General features: G+C 36.5%; 1 protein-coding gene across 1 annotated transcript; it reads right to left on the bottom strand.

The window, feature by feature from the left end:
- Window positions 1-1,928: 1,928 nt before the first annotated feature.
- Window positions 1,929-5,522, bottom strand: LOC117301028. Its single transcript, XM_033784912.1, has 6 exons — window positions 5,297-5,522; window positions 4,782-4,862; window positions 4,008-4,109; window positions 3,633-3,764; window positions 2,866-2,947; window positions 1,929-2,071 (listed from the first exon to the last, which is right to left on the bottom strand). Exons 1-6 carry the CDS (start codon window positions 5,486-5,488, stop codon window positions 1,929-1,931), a joined length of 732 nt encoding a protein of 243 aa, XP_033640803.1. The 5' UTR covers window positions 5,489-5,522.
- Window positions 5,523-19,751: the final 14,229 nt, after the last annotated feature.

The raw sequence follows: 19,751 nt of genomic DNA, 5'->3' as shown, positions 1-19,751 counted from the left end.
CAAATAGCCTTCGAGAAAAACCCTGCTTGGGTCGAAACGTCGGGCAAATTTTGTTCTTCATTTATTTATTTTGCTTAACTATCTCTACAGTGTCTAGAAAGGTTTTTAGCTTAAAAAATAAATATCAAAGGCAGTTGAAACTTTTGGTAATATTGTTCACAATAATGGTTTGTATAACAATTTACTTGGTAACAAGCAATGGAGAGCTGTTGATAGTACAACACATTGTATAAACGGCTCCCTCTGAAGTATCATAGTTTTTGAGAATGAGGTAACTTTTTACTCAATTAAAAGACTTTAGATCTGAAGCTTTTAGAAATCTAAAAGCACACAAATTAGTGCAACGAGGGTTTTTTTTCCCCTTCATTATTCTCTTGCAACTTGATGACCAATTGATCAGAAATGTTCACAGATGTTGTATCTTATGCGTATAATACTGGGATACTCCAAGTGAGAATATTGGCAATTACCAAAGGTGTTCAGTGCCTTTAAAAACACTTAAAGACACAATTACTCAAGACAAACTGTTCGTACATGCCTCAAGTAGAACAATGAGCAAACTAGTCGCACCATATACCTTTTATGCCGATGCAATACCTGGCCATTCCAGTCTACATCTGTTCTTTTCACTGCCCGACAATAAAAAACAATGGCTGGACATTAGAACGCCCCCTTTTGAATGTACACCCGACTACTCTTAGTTAAGGCATAGCTAATAGAGTACAGAAGGTGGGGAACTAGTCCTGGAATGTGAAATGCGCAAAGGAAACCTTTCAGAGAGCAACAAAACTAACAATGCCCATTGTAACCATTGCTAAGAATGATCCCAATAGATATAGCTCAATTTCGCCATCTTGTTCACTTGATGCTGTGTAATGTTTCGTATACAGTCAACGGATCAGGCTATGTCTTGTGTCTGAGCCGCTGTGTTGTGGGAAAACTTTCCGTATCCTGTCGAGACTTTTTTACTCATTTGTACACAAAGGAATATCTAATTTGCTGTGGAATATACTCAACATGCTCAAATGCTTTAAAACGACTCGCTGGTCAACATTTTGTATTAACTCTTGTACTTCTACCGGAATATTCCGAAAAGGTGACCATTCCACTATGTCAACACTAAGTCAAGTCGACCCTCAGTTGAATTCATCACTCAGTCAAGTCGACCCTCAGTTGAAGTCAACACTAAGTCAAGTCGACCTGTCAGTTGAAGCAGATGGGATGGACTATGCAATCAGGCAGTGATTCAATGGATACAGGTAAGTGTCTTTTCTATTCTATGGATGAATTTAGTTCAAAACTTGTCAATCAAATGCAATAAGAAACTACTACTATCTACATGTATCTAGTAAAATTACTTTGTATCTTTGGCCCCAGCACCAACGCACTGGAATGTTCGTGTCGTTCTCGATCATTAACTTATCGATTAAATGTAATATAGTTGTAATAAGCACTACTGCTTTGTTTAAGAACACCATACGTTCTGAAATTTGAGGGAATGGTTTTCGAGAGTGAACTTTCAAGATATCCATCTCAACGATATGTGACAACTTGCTGATGAATATAAGTCGTGCACACGTTCTCAAAACTACGTTTGAAAATTCCTTTGTCGCGTTATCGTATAACAAATGTGTGTGGATTATTGTATTCTACTTTTAAACTTCTTTCTAACAACATACATTTCATAACAAACGATTACAAACGCTTTTCAAAGACCAACTCGACCGATCCAAGGCAACGTGTCCTTTAATGGAAATCTGTGAACCTTGTCTTTAGTGTCTTACAAAAAGTACCCAGAACCTTTAAAAGTAAGAAACAAACGTTAGTAATACTACATAACTGCTGCAGTGAAAAGTATTAAGGAGAACATAATAAATCAATATGAAAATGTCTAAGCCGTACTTTTAGACATTGGTTCCTCTAGTAGGTCACCCATTGTTATGTATTCTTGATATGTCATCTCTCGTATCGCTCACACCCTGTTCTAATCCATCAGCCTTCCCTGACATGACGTCATCGTACGTAGGTGGCAAGTCAGCAACAAGCGAATATGCAGGCGGCACCATAAGTTCTAGGTCAAAATGAAGAAAATAGTTTGAACAGAAAAGTAGTTTTTCAATATAGCCCAAGTTATGATTTATTTAGTTTTCAAACATAAGTAATACATTTATTTAAATAAAAAAGGAAACAAACAAGCAAACTATCAACTATCCTAACAAACAAACAAACAAACAAACAGTGTGATGACAACACCAAGTTACTGTTTAATAAAAGTTTTCGCCTTTCCACTACCAAAGCAAGGCTAGCTAAAGAAACTGCAACTGTAATGCTCAACAGAGGGCGCGCTTAATAAAAACCATTGCATACCGTTACGTTGAAGTGTTATTTCTGCAGCTATGGATTTGTAGCCTTAGCCGAAGCGAAGTACACTGGCTTACAAGCCTCAATGGCTATGCCTTAACTAGCCATAACCATAACTAAAAGCCGCCATTTTGAACATTGACTTTACTGGGGTCAATGGATATTGACGTTTAGTTATTGAGTCACAATTTCTTGATTTTGTGCAATTAATAATCATTAAAGTTAAACCAGTGTTTGTTTGAGAGAGATTGGTTGCTGCCAGCTTGGTGTTTATATCCCCTTGTGGGAGTTCCCTTGACGGGAAGATCATCTAAACAAACAAACCAACACCCCTACAAACACCCCTACAAACAAACAAACAAACAAACAAACAAACAAACAAACAAACAAACAAACAAACAAACAAACAAACAAACAAACAAACAAACAAACAAACAAACAAACAAACAAACAAACAAACAAACAAACAAACAAACAAACAACAAACCAAACAAACCCACTTACCCGGATTCAAAGCAAAATTTGTCTGACCGAGGTTTGCTGATATTGTGTTTGACTGAACCGAAAATGATACACTTCCTTCCTGCTGATGGGAAAAACAAAAAATAAATTTACAATTTTTGTTTTAGTAAGTTGAGTTTTGTTAAACATTAAATGCTTTGCCGAAATGCAACTTATAAAATCTCCGTTCCTTCAACAATGACAGAAATAATAAGTTCCTTGATTGTTTAATTGAGAGTTTCAGCCATCAGCCGAAACAATCTTTGTTTTCTTAAAGTTTTTATATTTGTGATTTCGGCTCCCAGTCAGAACAAGAATCTTCTTCTTGTTTGCGCCGAGTATTTTGTAAGGTGTTTTGACCCCTCAGTCGCAGCCACCTTAGTTTACTTTGAGTTTGTTATTTTGGGGTTTCGGCCCTCGGCGAAACGGCCTTAGAAACGAGGCTAGCTGAAAATTGATATCAGAGTGACAATAATTTCTTGTTGAAAACATTAGTTAGGAAGCAGTAGGTTTTGGGGACTTTTGGGACGCTTGGTGGCAGCAGACTTACCGGGTAAAATCCATTGTTCTCGGTAATGTGCACATGCTCAGAACTACGTAAACAATGGAAATTTACCTGGTAAGTCTGCTGCCACCTAGCGTTCCAAAGTCTCCCATTAAGTGTCACAATGTACAACTTAATATAATTATAGAAATTACAATAATGGATTCGTAGCCACAGGAATCGTATAAGTAAAAAGTTTCAATTTAGGGCAGCAGACACGACCAACCTCTCTTTGCAATGCAGTGTAGATTACAATGACTCGGCTTGACGTCACAATTCCTCCGATAGTGACGAGTACAGTTATAACTCCAACACCAACCAGAATCAGATGGATCGTTACACAGCTCCATCCCTTTGTCTTTATGAAAGACAAAATAAAGGACATCGGGTAATGAACATTGAACTATTGAAAACTTTGTTTTGTCAGTAATTTTTTTTTATAATGAAACCAATGACTGTTTTTCTTTTGAGGTTTTGGGCAAAGGGAAAAAGTGTATCAAAGTATGGGCAATTGGAGACGGGGGGGGGGGGGGGGCGCTCGGGTACCCTCTGCCCTGGCATGGTGATAAAAAAAATAACTTTCAAAATTAAAAGGACTTGCCTTAGCTTCCTCTGGTTCCTGAAGTAGACCAATCAGCTCTATGATCATAATAGCCAGTACGAACATGAGTCCCGCTGTACACATCAACCTGTAGAGTTTCATCTAAATGGAAAAAACAAAATCAAAAACAAGATACTCAAAACTTCCGGGTCACTATTGGCCCGCTTAAGTGTATCAGTGCTGACCTATTTGTGGGTCAGTATGATACACAAACATACACGCATTCAACATACAAAGGCATCTGTGTGTCAAGTTGACCCGGAGAGGGGTCAAACCTACGCTGAATATGGGTCCCTTTCCAACTGCATCTATTAAAACTTTGATTTTGCTGCATTGTTATGAACTATACAATCCAGTAGGGCCTAATCTTAGTTTTTTAAATTAAATATAAGTACTAACTATTTATTCACTATTTTTGTATGTAACATTGTACTTCCTAAGTTAGTTGTTGCCTAGACTGAGCCCATACCAAACCCGAAAACTGACCCGGACCCTTCTGGGTCAGACTGACATGACCCCATCTTGGTCAGGCTGACCCGGAAACTGGTTTAACATTGGATTTAAACTCATACTCTGCGTCAGTTTGACCCATGTGTGTTCGTTTTGACACAAGTTCAAGGTCAAACTGACCCAGAAATGGTTCAGGCCCCACTGAAAAAGGTCATTTACTGACCTAGGAGTATTTTTTATAGTGTATTGTTTTGTTTAACAATGGTTTTAACTAAACATACAGTTGCAACAAATTATAAAAACAAACATTTACAATTTCCTTACCGTTCTCTTCATGTATTTTAAACTGCATTCTGCCATTCCTCGTCTTGTTGGCGACAGCCCAACAGAAGTTGCCACAATATACTAAAAGAAACGTCAACACAAAACAATAAATCGAGGATTTGAAGAAATTTTGAGTCACAAATAAACGTAAAACCTTCTTAAGAACGTGTCTGTTCACGATTTTCAATATATATTCATTGTGTAATATATTAACGCTTTGTACTTGTCTACATCTTTTTAAATAATCTCTTAGTACAATGACCCAAATTACTGGTCCCCGTATGAGGGGTATACCCCCTGGTCCCCGTAATAGCACTGGTCTCCGTATTACTTCAAACAAAGGCAGCACTTTCACAAATGCAGGGGTCGCGTTTTTCTAGTAGGATTCGGAAAGCACAGTTATACAGCACATTAAAATAAATAATAAATCACGTAATTTCCAATGCTTAAACCTTTTACCATTAAATTCCAAACACTAAACTTAAACTTTTAAAGAATCACAAAATCTCACTCACCCAAAGAGAAATAAAGAAATACACCCACATTATACTGAAGGCACACGTCCGTGAAGATGCCAGCATGCCCACAACACCAATAATCAACGCCATTATGAGCTGAAATATTCCCATCATATACACAGGGTTGACCAAAGAGCCACGATACGATGCCGTTAAACGTGGGCGGCGCTCTTGCCGTGGGTCCGCCATCTTGCTTTTTTATATGACGTCACAGACGCAAGTTTTGCCAACCTACTTGGGAAAAGTACGGGCGGCATTTACTGCAAACAAACAATAGTTTATTATTTGACCAATATTGCTATCAAGTTAACAGCCATATTACCGATACAAATAAAACGTACTATCCCCCCAAAAGAGGTAAACTTACTTCAAAACGAAAATGAAGATGCAAATTTAACATAGCCTACACTCAGAAAAAGAATGGTAAAAAAAAGTTATGTTAAATGTGTTAAGTGAAAAAATACTTAACATAAGTAAAAATTAATGAAAAATTTAAACAAAATGTTTGTGTAAATAAAAAACTACTCAAATAGTTAGTAAAACTAATAGTTTACATAACTTAGCAACTTTAAACACATATTATGCAAATTTTACTGAACTGGTTGTAAAAGTTTACATGGTGTTTAGTAAACCACGATATTTTACTCAAGTATTGTGCAAAATACGCAGCGTGTGACTTGTCTGCTGGGGTCGCGCTCTGCAGTACCACAGTGTAACCACACACAACGTAACGAAATGGATCTCATGAAAAAAAAAACCTTCTTGAGTGGAACTTCCCTCATTTAGTTGAGACGTTTGAAGGTAAGTACTATAACATTATTTCTGTATTGATGTTATTATCTGTAGTGATAGACTATACACGACTCGTTAGCACGAGTTAGCACAGATAAAGGGACAGTTGAACGTCATATTTTGACTGACAACACTTTTGAACAGTGACTTGAATATCACAAATACATACGTAGGTCTGATCAATGGTCCCCGTATTGTGCACATAGTACACGTACAGCATGCATCGTTGAAGACCATTGTACACATGTACATCGCCACTGTGTTAAAGCACCACCACTGCATACAGCCACGGTGCATCAGGCCAATGATTGGGCTAACTTTAATCTCTCATTTGTTCAGAAGAACAATCAAATAACTTTTCAACATTTTGTCTTTACAAGATACTGACAAATGATACAACTGACTTAAAATGCAAATTCTGGGAGAGGGGAATCGCACAAACACATCTACCCTTTGTTTATTTTAACCTGTTAAAGGAATTATTCAAGAAATCTCACCCCCCCCCCACACAAAAAAAAAGGACGAAAGAAAAAGAACAAAAAGAAAAATCAGATAAAGATCAAGAAAAATCAAAGTTTTCAGGTAGCCTACTGTTATGTGGGATTGCATATAAAATAGCACCAAAATTATCTCTCCTCCTGGGATCCTATCACCTTATTCCAGAACTGCAAGTCTCCATCATTGAACCTTTTGTTGATTTGTTTATTTTTTAAGCCCCTATGTATTTGTTTATTTATTTTATTTTATTTCAATTTGTTTTTGTACTTTTTTAAATTTATGTGCATGTACATCATGTACAAATTGTATTGCACATACATTGCAGTACTGGAACGTTGTCTCTATTGAAGTGTTGTAATATGATAATTAAACCACTATTGATATAAAATAATGGTTTAATCTGACATTGTGTGTACCCCATCCTTAAGACAATCAGATTAAATCATTATTTTACAGCAAAATTGGTTTAATTGTAATATTACAATACTTTAAGTTCATTACAGACAATATACACGTGTCATACAATTTGTACTGCACCCCCATTGAAATTTAACCTATTGTGTTTAATATTATTCCCCTTTATGCAGGAAAACACAAGTTTGGACCAGTATTTGAAAGACATCAACAGGGACACCAGATCGCAACCATGCTGATATTAGGTGGGTCTGCACTGGCTCCACAGCAAGTGTTCGTAATTTTTGAGCAAATGCATTTGAACAGTCATCCCTTGTGAAAGCACTGGATGTGTGTTTCAAAACACATTTTGTCTTCGACTTGAGCTACCAGGAGGAGTGTTCTGGCGTTTGGGAGTTCATTGAATTGGTTGTGTTTGAACTCAAAGGCGGTGTGAAGAGCAGCACTATTCGAGAGTTCAGGGCTTACTGTTCATCTCATGATGCATCTGATTAATGTTGACCATTCCATAAGCATTGTAGTTAAAGAAGTTCTTGCACAAAATGTTTGCAAATACGTATCAAAATCATAAGAGATGTGATAGTTGTGATAGTTTGGATTTATGGAACAACCTTACAGTTTAAATAGGAACTCAAAGGTCAAATTCAAATTTGTATTCAACACCCTTCCAGTTTTGTCAAATTTGTCAAAATGTCAAATTCAACGCCGTTTTGATTGCTTAGCGACAATGAGGATAAACCAATAATTCCCCATACAAATTGTTCAAACCCAAAATTGAATTTTTACCTTGGAGTTCTTCTTTAAGCTGTGTTAGCCTGGAAGTATTTATTCTGACCTTGCCAATTAATGTAATTTGACCATTCCAGAAGCATTGTAGTTAACCCTCTAGTCCCTGCACCGCCCGAGTTTCTGAAAACCAATTTTTCAAGATTCTTGCAGTAAATAACTGGAATCGTAGTTCAATTTTTAAAAGATAGCTTAATATTTATGCACAATTTTTTACCCTTCGGTAATGTTTGTATAAAAGTACAAGCTCCCATTGGGAACAATAATCGGCTCTCGAATATTTTTTTGGAAGGATAAAAGACACAATAGCTTTTCAAGGCTTTAATCTGACTCAATGCTCAAACTAATTAAATGCGAAGGCGTTAGTTTTCGACAATATCAATATTAATGATGAATAAATACAGTTTCCTTTGTGTTTACTAATTGGTATGAGCTAAATTATTTCATCGTCATTAGCTTCGATGAAATAATTTAGCTCATACTAATTAGTAAGCACAAAGGAAACTGTATTTATTCATCATTAATGATTGATGATATTGTCGAAAACTAACGCCTTCGCATTTAATTAGTATGAGCATTGAGCCAGATAAAAGCCTTGAAAAGCTATTGTGTCCATTTTATCCTTACAAAAAAATATTCGAGAGCTGATTATTGTTCCCAATGGGAGCTTGTACTTTTATACAAACATTACCAAAAGGGTAAAAAATTGTGCATAAATATTAAGCTATCTGTTAAAAATTGAACTACGATTCCAGTTGTTTACTGCAAGAATCTTGAAAAATTGGTTTTCAGAAACTCGGGTGGTGCAGTGAAAGTTCTTGCACAAAATGTTTGCAAATACGTATCAAAATCATAAGAGATGTGATAGTTGTGATAGTTTGGATTTATGGGGTTGAACAAAGAATTGACTAGAGTGGGATTTGAACCAACGACCTCCGGATTAACGTGCCGGCGCTCTACCAACTGAGCTATCTAGCCCTATATTGGCGGTGTCCCTATCAAATCCCACTCTAGTCAATTCTTTGTTCAACCCCAAAAATCATTTACAAATTTACCCAGTCAGTTTCCCTTGTAGTTTGGATTTATGGAACAACCTTACAGTTTAAATAGGAACTCAAAGGTCAAATTCAAATTTGTATTCAACACCCTTCCAGTTTTGTCAAATTTGTCAAAATGTCAAATTCAACGCCGTTTTGATTGCTTAGCGACAATGAGGATAAACCAATAATTCCCCATACAAATTGTTCAAACCCAAAATTGAATTTTTACCTTGGAGTTCTTCTTTAAGCTGTGTTAGCCTGGAAGTATTTATTCTGACCTTGCCAATTAATGTAATTTGACCATTCCAGAAGCATTGTAGTTAACCCTCTAGTCCCTGCACCGCCCGAGTTTCTGAAAACCAATTTTTCAAGATTCTTGCAGTAAATAACTGGAATCGTAGTTCAATTTTTAAAAGATAGCTTAATATTTATGCACAATTTTTTACCCTTTCGGTAATGTTTGTATAAAAGTACAAGCTCCCATTGGGAACAATAATCGGCTCTCGAATATTTTTTTGGAAGGATAAAATGGACACAATAGCTTTTCAAGGCTTTAATCTGACTCAATGCTCAAACTAATTAAATGCGAAGGCGTTAGTTTTCGACAATATCATCAATCATTAATGATGAATAAATACAGTTTCCTTTGTGTTTACTAATTGGTATGAGCTAAATTATTTCATCGTCATTAGCTTTGATGAAATAATTTAGCTCATACTAATTAGTAAGCACAAAGGAAACTGTATTTATTCATCATTAATGATTGATGATATTGTCGAAAACTAACGCCTTCGCATTTAATTAGTATGAGCATTGAGCCAGATAAAAGCCTTGAAAAGCTATTGTGTCCATTTTATCCTTACAAAAAAATATTCGAGAGCTGATTATTGTTCCCAATGGGAGCTTGTACTTTTATACAAACATTACCAAAAGGGTAAAAAATTGTGCATAAATATTAAGCTATCTGTTAAAAATTGAACTACGATTCCAGTTGTTTACTGCAAGAATCTTGAAAAATTGGTTTTCAGAAACTCGGGTGGTGCAGTGAAAGTTCTTGCACAAAATGTTTGCAAATACGTATCAAAATCATAAGAGATGTGATAGTTGTGATAGTTTTGATTTATGGAACAACCTTACAGTTTAAACTGTGTTAGCCTGGAAGTATTTATTCTGACCTTGCCAATTAGGTAGATTTTTTGTAATTTTTTAAATTCACTGAAATTGTTGACTGATTATGAAACATACAGAAAACCCATTTTTGCACATGTGATGTTTTGGATTGTTAATATTATTACCATTAAATTTTTATTAAAAAGTTGTTATCTTGAAATTCATGTTGTAGTCGCCAAGTCTCAGTATTTATGATGTGTCCATTTATTACAGCCCTAAACTCCATGAAATAACACTTTGCTAGTATTCAACACAAGCATTGTGTATATTATTACCAGTTTTAAAGGCACACAGTTTACATTAAAAATCGGTAAAATCTATACTTCAAAATTGAGTAATTATTTTACATGAGTGGATTTATACCCAGCAATTCAGTAAAAAAAAATACCCAATATTGATGTAAAGTTTTACACAACTATTTACATTGTAAAGCGGTAAAGTCTTACGTCACAATTAAGTAATATTTTACATGAGTGGGTTTACCCAACAATTCAGTAAAGAAAACTACCCAATATTTATGTAAACTTTTACACAGCTATTAAGCAAGATATTACCCAACGCCTGTTGGGTAAAGTTTTACCTAATAGTTATGGTGTTCGCCCACTACATCTAAAACAGGTAATATTTTACACAAGTTGTGTAATCTTTCCTCTGTGTGTATTATTATACTTCATACGAAAAATTGTGCCGGGCCTAAACTAAAACTTGAAATGAACTCACTAATAAAATAATTACGTCAAACAGCTCCATTGCTAAACAAAATTTTTTTTAATTGGAGCGTTAGCTCATTTTCGTTGATGATGACCTTTGAGTTTTGTTTATCTGCCAATATCGTTTAATAATAGCTCACTAGATTAATCAAACAAGTTTATAATTTCATAAATTTTCAGCAATACGACTGTTTGGTGAAAGCATTCCTCTTATTTTATTATGACGAAGATATGTTTTTTGAAGATATTTCAATATATTATTTCAATCACATTGGCAACAATTTCCCATCCACTCTCCAATGTTGTCATTAACGTTCTTTATGGTGGTGGTTGGCAGATATCCAAACTCCTATCTTAAAGGTGTTAATACAGGATTGGTGGAGCTGACAAAATAGCCGAAGACACAGTTTGCATGTTTTGTGTGATCAACCTATGAAATATATGAAATAGCTGCAACATGTTTATCTTCGGCATATACAGTAAAGACAACGCACGGTTGGCACGTACCCTAACCTGCTGCCCGTGCCACCCCCCCCCCCCCAATTTGAAATTGGACCTTTATGATTGGAAATTTCTATAGTAACATGTTAATCATCATACAGATATTCCTTTCTGGTTGTAACAACCAAAACCAGCTGTTGCGTTTTTGTTTCTTATGTTTCCATTTTCGGTTTCTCGAATATTTCTTCATTTTAGAAAGGAATATTTGACACAGTACACAAAGTAGTTATAGAATGAACTCATAGTCAGTAAGCTTTCATACTAAAATTAAACATTGATCGTTATCCTTAACAATCCTGTTCAAAACCTTCATACCTCGCTCAATTATCAAACGAATCGATTATCTAGCTATTGGATGTCAATTATTTGTTTACAGAAGCAAATTATACCCCTGGTCTTTTAAAATGAAACAAAACGTCAATTCAAAAGCATCTAGTTAGAAAGATTAGATTGGCGACAATTACATCAATGACAATGACATTCAACAACGACGATGACAGCATGCAATGATACTGAGTTAAGTTTGCCCGTGGTCAGTTTTGTCCATTATAAAAAGGCGCCATTCACACTTTCAAAAATTAAACTAAAATAAAACATCACAATAATGTAACGATATCTGAAGCAAATCATCAACATAAGCATCCAGTTAGAATGGTGACAATGACGACAACAACGACATTGACAATGACAATCAGAGACGATGACAGCGTACTCTGATGATAAGAAGGTGTTGCCAATAGTCCATTTCGTCCATGATGAAAAGCGCTTTTCTCACTTTGATTGATTACACTGAAACAAAACAGCACAATTACGTCACCATACCTGTCTCCTGGTGATGATGACTAGAGCAAGCTAGTCGAAACGTTGAGAACAACCCAATAACTGACTCCACGGTAGTACAGTTAAATACGATCATATAAGCGAAAGTAGTAGTCCCAGCCTATTTCTTTACCATTCGCCCAGGTACTAGTTAATAAGCAGGACAGTTCTTTTCAGAACTGAGAAGTCTCCCGACCACCCTATGAATCTACTCCGCGGTAGTAGAATATAGAAAGACAGTTCTCTAAGAACAAACTTGAAATGAACTCACTAATAAAATAATTACGTCAAACAGCTCCATTGCTAAACAAAATTTTTTTTAATTGAAGCGTTAGCTCATTTTCGTTGATGATGACCTTTGAGTTTTGTTTATCTGCCAATATCGTTTAATAATAGCTCACTAGATTAATCAAACAAGTTTATAATTTCATAAATTTTCAGCAATACGACTGTTTGGTGAAAGCATTCCTCTTATTTTATTATGACGAAGATATGTTTTTTGAAGATATTTCTATATATTATTTCAATCACATTGGCAACAATTTCCCATCCACTCTCCAATGTTGTCATTAACGTTCTTTATGGTGGTGGTTGGCAGATATCCAAACTCCTATCTTAAAGGTGTTAATACAGGATTGGTGGAGCTGACAAAATAGCCGAAGACACAGTTTGCATGTTTTGTGTGATCAACCTATGAAATATTATATGAAATAGCTGCAACATGTTTATCTTCGGCATATACAGTAAAGACAACGCACGGTTGGCACGTACCCTAACCTGCTGCCCGTGCCATCCCCCCCCCCCCCCCCCAATTTGAAATTGGACCTTTATGATTGGAAATTTCTATAGTAACATGTTAATTATCATACAGATATTCCTTTCTGGTTGTAACAACCAAAACCAGCTGTTGCGTTTTTGTTTCTTATGTTTCCATTTTCGGTTTCTCGAATATTTCTTCATTTTAGAAAGGAATATTTGACACAGTACACAAAGTAGTTATAGAATGAACTCATAGTCAGTAAGCTTTCATACTAAAATTAAACATTGATCGTTATCCTTAACAATCCTGTTCAAAACCTTCATACCTCGCTCAATTATCAAACGAATCGATTATCTAGTTATTGGATGTCAATTATTTGTTTACAGAAGCAAATTATACCCCTGGTCTTTTAAAATGAAACAAAACGTCAATTCAAAAGCATCTAGTTAGAAAGATTAGATTGGCGACAATTACATCAATACAAATGACATTCAACAACGACGATGACAGCATGCAATGATACTGAGTTAAGTTTGCCCGTGGTCAGTTTTGTCCATTATAAAAAGGCGCCATTCACACTTTCAAAAATTAAACTAAAATAAAACATCACAATAATGTAACGATATCTGAAGCAAATCATCAACATAAGCATCCAGTTAGAATGGTGACAATGACGACAACAACGACATTGACAATGACAATCACAGACGATGACAGCGTACTCTGATGATAAGAAGGTGTATTTGCCAATAGTCCATTTCGTCCATGATGAAAAGCGCTTTTCTCACTTTGATTGATTACACTGAAACAAAACAGCACAATTACGTCACCATACCTGTCTCCTGGCGATGATGACTAGAGCAAGCTAGTCGAAACGTTGAGAACAACCCAAGAACTGACTCCACGGTAGTACAGTTAAATACGATCATATAAGCGAAAGTAGTAGTCCCAGCCTATTTCTTTACCATTCGCCCAGGTACTAGTTAATAAGCAGGACAGTTCTTTTCAGAACTGAGAAGTCTCCCGACCACCCTATGAATCTACTCCGCGGTAGTAGAATATAGAAAGACAGTTCTCTAAGAACAAACTCTACCTGGCAAGCAGATACACACATAGTGTTACCGCAAACCAAATATATATTCATACCTGTGTTAAAACGCACAGCTTTCCAATTCTCAAACCTCCTGCCGTATAACCTTCACAATATTTTGAGAGTTCCTCAAAGACATTTATTCCCAATAGTACTAAGTAAACCATTCCAAGTAAACGTACAGGCGATGGAAATAATAGTTCACCACATCCCTTCAAACATGCCAAGGTGTGTAGTGACAGGTACGGGTTACACTTGAACTCTGACCGGCACAAAAAATTGTATTATAATTTAAGGCACTGGCCACTATTGGTAATTACTCAAAAAAATTTTTTAACATAAAACCTTACTTGGTAATGAGTAATGGGAAGCTGTTGATAGGATAAAAAAAAACATTGTGAGAAAGTGCGCCTTTTTTTAAGTCACGTAGTTTTTGAGAAAGAGGTAATTTTTCACTCGAATAATATTATTAAAAGACTTCAGTCCTAAAGCTTTATTTAAGAATCCGAAAGCACAAATAATTGTGCACCAATGGTGATTTTTCTTTCATTATTCTCTCGCAAGTTCGATTAATTTGATTGATCAATTGAGCTCAAATTTTCACAGGTTTGTTATTTTATGCATCATAGTCGAGATACACCAAGTGAGAAGACTGGTCTTTGACAATTACCAAAGGTGTACAGTGCCTTTAACCAAGGGGTTATTATTTGCTAGTCATAGGTTCGTTAATCATTATACTGACGGTACAGTCTAAAGTGCACTGTACCTTGCTCAGCATACAAACGCATTGACTTTAAATTTTGAAGAAAAAAAAAAAAAAAAAAAAAAAAAAAAATATAAACAGTTGACCAAGGTGACTTCTTATCAATGGTATTTATTTACAACACGTATACATAAGTTGTTTTGACTGGCAATTAATACAATTATAAAATTACTGGTATAATTTGGACGGAAACAACTTATTTTAAAGGAAAATTGCTGTTGTATAACAACAAAGGAAATTCATATCAGAAAGGCAATTCAAGTTGATCTGGGGTTATATGCAAAAAATAGTAAAATCAATAAGTTGAAACAACAGCGGCAGGAGAAGATGCAACAGCAACAACAAACACACCAATTAATTTATTAGGTGTTAATTTGTAACGGAGATAAAGCATAACACTTGGTTTTACCCATACACCATTGTGTGTGTCTACGGGTGAACCACATCGCTTTGCTACAAACATGACCTAACACCCCAACAAACAAATAAAATAAACACACAAATAAACAAAATACAGAAATAAGTGAGCATTCAAAACAATTTCCAAGTCTTGAAAATGTAAAGGAATTTATAATAAGTTAATAGCCTTTTTAATAATATTTGTTCATGGAGCCCTGTCATTGTTTTCGTCCAATTCGTAAAAAAAAAACTGGTGCTCTAAATAAATAGGTCTTGTCCTTCAAAAACGTAGCTCTGCATTCCTTGTAGGAAAACAAAATAATTTAGTGCTTTGATACGCCAATTTGGTTGGATAATAGTGAGAACTCATAACGTGGTTATTAGTGGGGCTAGGGAAGTCCACCCGTTTTATGTTGTCTAATTTTGTCAAACAAATCTACACTCTTATTTACTTCCCTCCGTGTCGATGTAATTAAACCGAGAATTTTGTGCATAATATTGCACATAGTAGTACCCCCTCTATTGAAAATGACGATTTACATGATGTGAAATAAACACTTCTCATTATTTGCTTGGAATCTCGTGAAGTTTTAAGAGGAGTTTTTATAGGGTATAGGGGGGGGGGGGGTATAAGTACACAAGGGAAACAATTAATGTGTGTTAAAGTATTGGGACATCGGGGGGGGGGGGTCCTCTGCCCATATAACGGGCATGGTATTCTTGTTAAAAACCGAGGCACAAAGGTTAATTACTCTGGAACAAGTCGGCGATACATGTAATGCTGCATTATTGTCTACCATTGCATAGCAGGTAACATTTTGGGTAGATGGCATAAAATCATTCTAGATTTTCTGAGTCTTTGTCACTTTGGTCTGAGGGTACATGCGCAATCTCTGTCTGAGGTAATTGTGGTGTTTGAGGTAATTGCGCTGTATGTTGTAATTGCGCTGTCTCTACCTGTGGTAATTGCGCTATCTCTAACTGTGGTAATTGCGCTGTTTGAGGTAATTGCGCTGTCTCTGTTTGTGGTAATTGCGCTATCTCTGTTTGTGGCAACTGCGCTGTTTGCGGTAATTGCACTGTCTCTGTCTGTGGCAACTGCACCATCTCTGTTTCTGTAGCCTGGCTGTCAGCTTCATTAGCAACCGCTGCTTGTCCCTCTGCCGTTGCTGTATACGATATCTGAATTTGCATAGTGGATGGAGTCCAGGCTACCATTCCAGCTGTCACTTCACTGTACGATGGTGGCTGGTCTGCATAGGCTGGTGGTGGTGGGAAGTCCCCATTCGCGAATCGGACTGAAGACTGTGGTGCGGATGAGTTGACGTATGCTGTAATACAATTTAAATTTAAGGCATGTTAGACAGGAAATTCGGTCCCTCTTCTGATTGCGCCCTCTCTTGACTTCTCCTCCTCCATCCCATTTTAATTTCCCATGGGACCGAGGACAGATTTTCTATAATGACACCTGTAATTTTCCTGGTTTTAGGATTATTATTTCTAGGTTTGTTTCCAAGGTTGAAACCATTAAAAAGTGTTGATACCTTTTGTAGATCATGACATTGATACCACTATTACTGTGACTGGAGATGCATGATAATCATCCTGAACAAGTTTCAGCCTCATAGTTGCCAAGTTTTTTTTGAAAAAAAGTGAAAATCACAGAGCAAAGTTTTTAGAAGAGTCGCGTAGATCCTTTGTAAAATATGGTGCAAGTAATATTTAAATGGATCATTATCTTTAAACCGCGTTAGTAATCAGGAATTAGTTGACTATTTTTTTTACAAAGTAGTCTGTGGCCGTTTTCCAAACTACGGCTTGCGATTGGGTTTAGCTTCGGTCACTTGTTGGGAGCCCCTTAGGAAAAGTATACGTTGCTTATATCTGACGGGACTGAAGCCTAAGCCCTCAACCGTAGTTTCTAAAACGGCCTAAGAAACGACTTTATAAATGTATAGGGCGACACCACTCGTTCATATTCTTACCATAACTAGGGGGCGGTGCTATTGCACTCGGTGTCTGTGGCACGTCATTGTCGCAATGTCTGGATTCAACTTCCACGATTCGACTTGGAACCTGCAAAGAAATCATCCAAAACAAAGAGATGCTTTAATGTGTTTGTTTGTCTGGCAAAAGCATAGAATAAACAACTTGTGATAACAAAAACCATATTGACTTTCCCATCAAGTCTTGGATCATAACAGAAATGGTAACATTTTGACGATACTATACTTTATGCAGACATTGTGATTTTATTAGTGTTTCCCTTAAGGATGAGAATGCCACCCTAGATCTTTCTTATTTTTGGCTGGTGCTTAAGTAACAATTTTTGTAATAATGCCATTGGGTTTTCGACGATTAAGTTCATTCACAGTCACAACTCTGTAAATTACCCTTTAAACTGTTTTCTTTTGTGTATGAGAGATTGTCTGACATCGCAATGCCTGAGTGCTACACTTAACTATCAACCCAAACCAACTGTCCCCACCCCGTACCAGGGCCGATGCCACTTACTCCTTGGCTGAAACAGTGTAACATGAACCCCTTTCACAGTCCTTAAAGACATTGAACACTATTGGTAATTGTCAAAGACCAGTCTTCTCACTTGGTGTATCTCAACGTATGCATAAATAACAAACCTGTGCAAATTTGAGCTCAATCGGTCATCAAATTTGGGAGATAATAATAATAAAAGAAATAACACCCTTGTCACACGAAGTTGGGCGCTTTCAGATGCTTGATTTCGAGACCTCAAATTCTAAATCTGAGGTGTCAAAATCAAATTCGATGGAAATAACTTCTTTCTCGAAGACTACGTCACTTCAGAGGGAGCTGTTTCTCACAATGTTTTATACTATCAACCTCTCCCCATTACTCGTTACCAAGTAAGGATTTGTGCTAATAATTATTTTGAGTAATTACCAATAGTGTCCACTGCCTTTTAGAATGTGGGCAATGGTATCACCCACTATAGGTGTCTGGTTGATAGAGCAGAATGCACCGAATACACCACTTTCCCCAAAACGTTTACGAAGCAATTAAGGTTAAGTGCCTTGCTTAATGGCACAAGAGTGTCATGACCGGGATTCGAACCCACACTCTACTGCTGACAACAGTCTGACACAAATAATGTCTAACAAAATGACTCTCAATCTTTTGGAAACCTCAACAACTTTTTGAAAATTACATGCAACTTGGTTCTTTAGAGTTAAGACCAATACTCACCGTTCTGGAACTGCTGCCATGCCTTCGCATTGATTCCCCACCACAGCAAACTTTAGACGCGTATAAACAACATCTTACGGATAGAACCAATTGAAATATACCAGTAAGAGCTAACATGACGTCAACGGCTATTCTTGCTTCTATTGGACTCTGTATTGAAAGAGAGAGGATTGACAGTAATTATATTGAACTTAACAATGAGGGAGCTGTTTGGTTCGCATGCATCTTTGGTACGCTGTTTATCAATTGCTGATAAGTTTGCTGACAATTTGTTTCCATTGATTAAAGGGGGTTGTTTTGCATTTAATCAAGTTTTGTTTAATTTATTTTGTGTTCTTTATTTGTCCAGCCATAGATTTCACCAAATTCTTCTTAACTTAGGATTAATCTTTGGACTTAGGATAAGTTAAGTTCCGTATCCAGACTTTATAGGACACATTGCCTTGCTTATCTGTTGAGCTTGATGCCTTTTTTTTTACATTACGAATATTCAACAATTTTGATGCTGGCAGAGTTTTGTCTTGCCCCCTTCTTGAAGGTTCTTTTATCATGCAGGGTCTAATACAAGATTTAATTTTCTTGCCGAAATGGTAGGTAATGAATGTCCAGGACCCACAGGTTACCAGTGTGCCTTGCACTCATAATAGAATCCCATCCTGATGAACATCCAAGGAACGAAACCGTCGATTTATATACCAAAAGTGAGCTTACCACTTGATCTGAGGTCTGCTGCTCTTCGGCAGATGCAGTGGCAAAGAGAACCGATAAGTTAAGCGCGTAGACAATTCCAATAATGCAGAAAACAAGATGGCCGCCAACCTGCAAATAAGTTTTAAGGAGAAGTTGGAAAGAGAAGTTTAAACCGAGTACACAGTGGTTACTAAAGAGTAATATATATAGCTCTATGGTACTTACACAAATTGGGGTAAGGGTTAGAACCGTACTAATTTTGTCCCGGACGCAAATTTGACATGTTTAAACCGTTGCGGTAAGCGTTGCTAAAGTATAGGATTCGAACTGCCTCAGCTCTAGATAATAAGACATCTGCTCTAGATTGGCAGAGGTCGCAGGTTTGAATCTCACCCGAGTAACATGCATGCATGTGATTTTTGTTTCACAGATCTCGGGAAAGTTATAAACCGATTAACCAAAATGTCAAGCAAACGGTTGCCATAGTCACATAACAACAATCTTTTAACAAGATGACCCTAAACAAATATGCGCCCTAGCACCTGGTAAACCCTTATAAGGTGCTACAGAATTGGGTCTCAGAATTCATCACTGCAATAACCTATCTTTCTTTATAAATGTATATTATACTAAGTCCCTTGAGTACCTTGTTTGGTAGATACATAGCGCTATATATAAGACTTCGATATTATATTAACATGCGCCAATGGCACAGATTGCCAGATAAATCTTGGTTGGAAAAAATATGGGCGGCCTCTTCTGCAAAAAACCCTCCTAAACACAACAATGCTTTCA

Source organism: Asterias rubens, chromosome 16 (assembly GCF_902459465.1).
Source record: "Asterias rubens chromosome 16, eAstRub1.3, whole genome shotgun sequence".
Classification (NCBI taxonomy): domain Eukaryota; kingdom Metazoa; phylum Echinodermata; class Asteroidea; order Forcipulatida; family Asteriidae; genus Asterias; species Asterias rubens.
Note: the sequence above shows the minus strand (reverse complement) of the source record. Positions and strands in the feature narration are given on the sequence as shown.